This window comes from Babylonia areolata, chromosome 11, assembly GCF_041734735.1.
Source record: "Babylonia areolata isolate BAREFJ2019XMU chromosome 11, ASM4173473v1, whole genome shotgun sequence".
Taxonomy (NCBI): domain Eukaryota; kingdom Metazoa; phylum Mollusca; class Gastropoda; order Neogastropoda; family Buccinidae; genus Babylonia; species Babylonia areolata.
The window spans coordinates 14,494,727-14,502,741 of record NC_134886.1 but is presented as its reverse complement, the minus strand read 5'-3'; the positions used below and the strand labels follow the sequence as shown (position 1 = coordinate 14,502,741).

The following is an 8,015-nucleotide window of genomic DNA, read 5'->3' as shown; positions in this document are numbered from 1 at the left end:
TTTTGGCCAGATTGTTTTTAGTCGTCTGCCATGTTATCGAATTTCCGAAAGGTACTACAAATCACATCCAAGGATGACCGTATATCGCGTGGTAGGGCGCTACTTCTTCTGAGAAACTATGGAAAACACATCAAGCTTTCCTACTGGTGTCTGTTTGGATAAAGAAAATTCAAACTAAATTTAAGAAAATTCATGACGTGACGTGGATGTGTATATTGTACGTCTCTGACAAATAAGCTAGCATTTCAGTAGACGTGTGTATACGTCCTTCGCACTGAAGAGGTTAAAGAAGTGACGGGTATTCAGTCCTGAAAAACGGCCCAGTGTGGTCGGCTGGGCTTAAAGCAACATGATTCGGTTTGAGTTACTGTTCCCTTCTCTGCCCTATCCACCACCTCTCTCTCACTCATGATAAGTGCCGGTCATTATTGTGCTAATTTCGTGTGGCAGTTGCTGACTACAAGGCAGGGCCTTTTTGCAGCGAAGCTTCTCTTTCACAGCCCCTCTGACCGTTTGGACTCCGGGTGACTGGTTGGCCGGTTTTCAATGTTGTTAAATACAAACTTTCTAAATTTACATTATGGTTAAAAAACAAAACAAAAAACAACAACAACAACACGATGGAGTGACAACTCTGCAGAGCTGACAGGGAAACCATTTCCAGAGACCCTGGCTTTGACACACAACCAACAGAAGTGGAGGAATCCAGTGAACAGTACTGTCCTTTGATGCGCCCCAGTGACACTTCACATTGTTAGGGGAGCAGGAGGAGGAGGAGGAGAGGAGGAAGAGTCGTTCAGTGCATGATACTGGCTTGTGGTGCGGTGTCCATGAAGTGAACCGCTATTAGAAGAGATGCATACATTGGGAGGAACATGACATTTGATGGAACATACAACGGACACTTTTCATGTACATAGAAAGATGGTGAGAGAGGAGCATAATTACGGAGTGAGAGACAGCGAGACAACTTGAGTAAAGAGACTCACAGACATCCATGTGCCAAACACACACACACACACACACGCGCGCGCGCACGCACACACACACACACATCCTGGAGAGAGGGCGACATCGTAACTGAGACAGAGACAATGAAATAAATCTTGACAGACAATGAGAGAAATTTCAACAGATCTTCTCTGTATTACTGAATCAGAAAATTACTTAAACGAAGGGTTAATCTTACGGTAAATCGTTTTGTCTGGAACGAGAGGCTGAGTTTGGCAATTTTAGACAATTGATAGTTATTGTAGGTCTTTTCTTACGTCATGAATTAGACCTTAACATGGTTTGCAGAATATTGGGGTAACTTAAAGTTTGGCATTTTGGCTATTACAAGTGGCATAGAAACCAAATTTGGCAGGACGGAAGGCATGAATAGGACCTTTAAATTCATCTGCTTATGATATGGTAGACAGGATGAGAGGTCAGAGGTCAAGGTCATTATTTGATAGTTATAGAAAGGGTTTGAGGAGCTGTCTTGCATCCAGTCTTAATTAAACTTGGTATTGTACCCAGACATGGATACAGCATGATCCATTTAAATAATCTAAAATCAAACGGCATACGATATTGATGATAAAAAAGCTTCTATGTATACGAAAGAAAATCTTGTACACAATCTTCGCCAAATTCGGTACGATGATCGTTAATGGTGAAACCAAAACTGAGCAGAGAGACAATAATTTCATAGAAATGTAGAAACATGACAGAACTTCGGTTTTTCATCTGAATTTCTTCGTTAAACACAGTGTGATAGTTTGTTTTACTCAGAACACAGACATTTTGTAAATTAAGAGGTCTGTGTCACATGAGCGTGTGTGTACCGTTTTACCGGATGATTTATTTTGCAGTGCCATTTTTTCATGATTCATTTGCTGGATTAAGTTGGTATCACACGTGAGTCATGAAGGCCTTGCTTCTGTTGTTTTATGTTGGAATGACTTTTATCCTACGTGTTTTTCATTTTCTGTTCTGAAAGGGTTTTAACATTCTGTACACTGACTGATGAAGCAGAAATAGAAGATCGACAGAGAGAAAGAGGTACAGAGAAAGACACAGAGAGACAGAGGTACAGAGAAAGACACAGAGAGACAGAGGTACAGAGAAAGACACAGAGAGACAGAGAAAGACACAGAGACAGAGGTACAGAGAAAGACACAGAGAGACAGAGACAGACACAGAGACAGAGGTACAGAGAAAGACACAGACAGAGGTACAGAGAAAGACACAGAGAGACAGAGGTACAGAGAAAGACACAGAGAGACAGAGGTACAGAGAAAGACACAGAGAGACAGAGGTACAGAGAAAGACACAGAGAGACAGAGGTACAGAGAAAGACACAGAGAGAAAGAGGTACAGAGAAAGACACAGAGAGACAGAGACACAGAGAAAGACACAGAGAGACAGAGGTACAGAGAAAGACACAGAGAGACAGAGGTACAGAGAAAGACACAGAGAGACAGAGAAAGACACAGAGAGAAAGAGGTACAGAGAAAGACACAGAGAGACAGAGGTACAGAGAAAGACACAGAGAGACAGAGAAAGACACAGAGAGAAAGAGGTACAGAGAAAGACACAGAGAGACAGAGGTACAGAGAAAGACACAGAGACAGAGGGACAGAGAAAGACACAGAGAGACAGAGGTACAGAGAAAGACACAGAGAGACAGAGGTACAGAGAAAGACACAGAGACAGAGGGACAGAGAAAGACACAGAGAGACAGAGGTACAGAGAAAGACACAGAGAGACAGAGAAAGACACAGAGAGAAAGAGGTACAGAGAAAGACACAGAGAGACAGAGGTACAAAGAAAGACACAGAGGGACAGAGGTACAGAGAAAGACACAGAGACAGAGGGACAGAGAAAGACACACAGAGACAGAGGTACAGAAAAAGACACAGAGAGACAGAGAAAGACACAGAGACAGAGGTACAGAGAAAGACACAGAGAGACAGAGGTACAGAGAAAGACACAGAGAGACAGAGGTACAGAGAAAGACACAGAGACAGAGGGACAGAGAAAGACACACAGAGACAGAGGTACAGAGAAAGACACAGAGAGACAGAGAAAGACACAGAGACAGAGGTACAGAGAAAGACACAGAGAGACAGAGGTACAGAGAAAGACACAGAGGGATAATGTGAGAGAGAGGGGTGTGGGGGAGGGGAGGGGGATGGGAGTGGCAGAAAAAAGATGGTGTTGAAGAAGGGGCAGCAGGAAAAAAAGAATAGGAAGAAGAAGAGGAGAAGGAGAAAGAACACCACGCTGACGACGACGGTGGAGAAGAAGAAGAAGAAGAAGAAGAAGAAGAAGAAGAAGAAGAAGAAGAAAGAAGTAGAAGAATAGCAAAAATAACAACGGCACAACAACATGAACAGCGGCAGCAGCAACACTACCACCACCACCACCACCACCACCAACAACAACAACAACAAAAACAAACAACAACAACAAACACAACAAACAAGCAGCAAATGACAAAGAAAGAAGGACAACAATTACAAGAACTACCACAAACAAAGAAGAAGAAGAAGACAAAGGAACGACAACAACAACAGCTCACAGACTGGCAAACAGCACACAGAACACGGCACCGACAGCCGTGTCTCTCACCTCCGAGGGGAACAGGCCGCTGATGGTGGCGGGGGGTCCGGGCAGTGTGACGTTGAACTGCTGCCTGACAATGCCCACCCCCCACTCCGTCAGGTTCACCTTGCCCAGCCCCTTGCTCGGCTTGTGCAGCGACGGCGAACGCGACCTCACGTCACCCGCACTCACGATGACGCCACAGCAGGACGTCAGCACGGCCGCTGCCGTCACCACGACCAGTACCGGCAGGGAAGTCCTTCGGCTGCACGAGTGGTCTCTCAAAGAGGCCATAGATTTGTTCACGTGTCGATGTCGCGATAGGAGCGCAAAGGATCACAGGTCACTCACCACCACCGAACGTTGAGTGCATCATCTTTCGGGAAATCCACATTATAAACTGTTTTTGTTATCTTTTTTTTAATCTTCTTTCTGCTACTTGCCGTCATAAACTGTTTTGATGAACTGCATAAGGTTTTGACAGTGTTATGAAACGGCACACGCAAGTCATCAGTTGTGTTGCACGTGTCATCAATTATTGTGGTCAACTGCACACATCCTCCTTTGTTTTGGAACAACTGCACCCCTCATCAGTGGTTGTGGGAAGCGGCACAGAGTTCATTGATTGTTGTGAAACCCTGCACACGTCATCAACTGTGCTTAACAAGGAACTGCACACGTCATCAACTGTGCTTAACAAGGAACTGCACACGTCATCAACTGTGCTTAACAAGGAACTGCACACGTCATCAACTGTGCTTAACAAGGAACTGCACACGTCATCAACTGTGCTTAACAAGGAACTGCACACGTCATCAACTGTGCTTAACAAGGAACTGCACACCTCATCAACTGTGCTTAACAAGGAACTGCACACGTCATCAACTGTGCTTAACAAGGAACTGCACACGTCATCAACTGTGCTTAACAAGGAACTGCACACGTCATCAACTGTACTTAACAAGGAACTGCACACCTCATCAACTGTGCTTAACAAGGAACTGCACACGTCATCAACTGTGCTTAACAAGGAACTGCACACGTCATCAACTGTGGTTAACAAGGAACTGCACACGTCATCAACTGTGCTTAACAAGGGACTGCACACGTCATCAACTGTGCTTAACAAGGGACTGCATACGTCATCAACTGTGCTTAACAAGGGACTGCACACGTCATCAACTGTTCTTGTAGAAAGCGCTAACACTTGATCAGTTCTTGTGGTAAACTGTACACATCATCTGTCAGACTGTTAACAGCATACCGGTACACTGCAGAACATGACTTTGTCACCAACTTTTTGTTTTCTTTCTGGAAGGATACAAATTACGCCAACTGTATTGATTACGATTATATGACATCGATGTTGGTAGTAAACTACACATGTCATCGGTTGCACCCGTGAACCGCGCAGATTGTCAGCTGAACTGGTGAACTACGCGAGTCAGCAACTTTAGCCATGAACTGTAGATGCAATCAACAGCACGTGTCGTCAGTCATACTGGTAACCTTACTGGTAATCTTACAATTATTGAATGTAGAGTAAATGAAAACTACATCGGTAAACCAAAGCCTTCATTAATGAAACTTGAAAACTAACTCATAAACGGGGATGTGCACAGATCGACTGTAAAAGTTAAATGTTCACGCCATTAACTGTGATGGTAATCTGAACACATCATCAGCTGCATTGGTAAGCTGTGCATAACACCGACTGGAATGATAAACTGCACAGGTACCCATACACACATGGGTAGAGTGGGGGAAATCAAAATGCCCGAATTTCACACAGAGAAATCTGTTGTGACAAACAAAGAGTAATACAATACAATAATACGATACAATACAAGGTCAAAAGCCGAAACAGGGCCTCGAATTCTGATCACACCCAGCGGACACGTCTTGTAGTCAATGTCCTGACCAGGACTGTCGATATCTGATCTTCTAGCCGTGTTGAAACTTTGGTCATTTTATGAAAGGAAGCGTAGAGTACAGCCGTGTCACATTCTTTTAAACGTAAATCCATCCCCTTAGCGTGTCACCACTCTCATCATCATTCATTCAGAGAAAATAACACTTGTGAAAGTACAGAAAAAACCCAAACCTGTAACCGTTCATGTCCTGCTCTCATCGTGGCCACGCCCGGCACTCTGGTCTGTGGTGACGTCCTGTCAACGTCTGTGTCGGCAGCGTCATGGACGGCTTTCTCTGTATCGGAACATGGTAGTTACACGTTGGGGGTCGCTCACTCAGTCCGGCTCAGAGTCTGAACGACTGTCATCATCAACAGGGGATCAGTGGACTGGTGGTCTGCGAGTTGTGCGATGCTGGGTCAGAACAGCATCGTCGTGCACCACCAGAGTGACTCAGCAGTGATGCGGGTCTCTTCAAGAAGGTTACTGTAAGACAGCCAAGCTCTGATAGCTCTTTGTGGACGGCTGGCTGGGATTGTGACTCAGCTAGCTGACGGCTGTGAGTGGGGGAATCGTGTTGAGCGGCATGAATACCACCATGCCAACACGGATGAAAAAGTAAAAAGAAAAACAAAATCAAACAGAACAGAAAGAGAAAAGGAGAGAAATGTCACAAAGCATGTTCGTGGACTCAGTGTATCATGGGTTGTGTTTGTTCAACTATCCCTGGCATGTACTGTTGTAATATGCTGTCAACAGTACTGAGACACTGATGGCTGCATGAACGTCCTCAGCTACCTTGACAAATTGTTGGCCTTCTCATCAGGCACTGAACTGATCAAGATCACTTATCGACCGAGGCGACCAATATCTACTTAACTGCATTTACGAAGCATACATTTCATCAACGCAACTAATAATCTGAAAATGACATCAGCTATTTATTTTTACACACAGCATATAATGTGTAGCATATATGGATCAGTTCGCTCAGTTTGACACCTTGAAACTGAAACTGTTCATAGCATCAACAACAATGGATAGTGTACATATCACCAACTGCAATGATAAAGTATTCGTCATTTATATTAAACATTTCAAAATGCAATCAACAATATTAACCAACTGAACTGAATATATAACAAACTATTGGTTAACTGCACGTGCCATCAGCTGAACTAGAAATTATCAACAGGTAAACTGCGTGTATCATTAAATGTAATGATAAACTGCATGAACCGTAAACTGAACAGTAAAACATTATGCGTGTTATGAAGTGAAAACCATCACTGTATATGTGTTCTAAACAAAAGTAGTTTACAGTTTGCAAACTGCACATCACCATCAACAGCATTGATGACCTCCACAATTCAACTATGTTGATCAACTGCACCCATCATCATCGCTGGTGTTTCGCTGGTCCATCACAAGGGATGGAAATAAAAACATGTTTTTCATTTTTGATCCGACTACCCTAGTGTAGAAACAACTGGCGTCGTTTGTTCAACACGACAATAGACAACAGTTTGTTCACAGAGCGATGTAAAAAAAATAATGACGTCGTCAGCTTCGCCGGTTGAAACGCTCTCTTGTCCTCTCTTCTTCTGAATACAAGATCTGAACTGAACTAAGGCTTTTACACAAAGCTTTAACATGAAACCCAAATAGGTTCTTAGTATTCAAGCCTGCTGTTTGTTTGGCTTTTGCTTTCCAGTCCAACCGCTGCGAGTGTGTATACACATAGTTTTATCCATGAGAGCCTAGAACACTTTTTGTGTGTACGTTTTTTTTTTTTTTGTTTTTTTTGTGTTTTTTTTAGGAATTGTTGCTGCTGCTGTCGTATCTGTTGCTGCTATTTGCATCACATATCATCGCCGCCACAACTGATGTCAGGGAACAGCCGGCCTGGTGGAGTCAACGGTATGGGAGATGACATGGTGGTGTTCGCTGTGCCTTGTGCTGTGCGTGTGTGTACGTGTGTGACTCTCTCTGTGTGTGTGTGTGTGTGTGTGTGTGTGTGAAGAGGGTTGCGGCACGGCACGGCACGGCATGGCAAGGGAAGCAGAGAGGGGGTGACAGCTGCAGGCCAGGTCGGGGGGTGACGACAACCCGTGTCATGGTCATAAAGACTGGATGTCGGCCCCACACACTGTCCCCACCGGTGTACAGGATTACGGCTAGCCCCCCTGCCCCCCCCCCCCCCCCCCAACCCTCTTCTATTTTTTTTATTTTAAAAAAGTTGTTCTTTCTGCTCCATTTTATATTCTCCTAAAATTGATTAATCATTTCTAGTCAGCAAAAAACAAAAGCAACAACAACAACAACAACAAAACAAAAACCCAACAACCTTCAACACAATGATGAAAAAAAAAGCAATTTCAATAACACTTCATCCTTTTTGTTTTATTTTGACCACTCATACCCCATACCCCAGAAAAAATAGGGATACTGTCTAGCCATGTATAAATATGTGCTTCAAATTTACCCCCCCCCCCCCTCCTCCCCCTCTGT

The 8,015-nt window shown here is 44.0% G+C and overlaps 1 protein-coding gene across 1 annotated transcript in view; it reads right to left on the bottom strand.

The window, feature by feature from the left end:
* Positions 1-3,885, bottom strand: part of LOC143287147 (uncharacterized) — a 21,881-nt gene extending 17,996 nt beyond the window's left edge. The window contains exon 1 of the mRNA XM_076595091.1: positions 3,619-3,885. Coding sequence (XP_076451206.1) covers positions 3,619-3,885 — 267 coding nt within the window. The remainder of the gene's footprint in view (positions 1-3,618) is intronic.
* Positions 3,886-8,015: the final 4,130 nt, after the last annotated feature.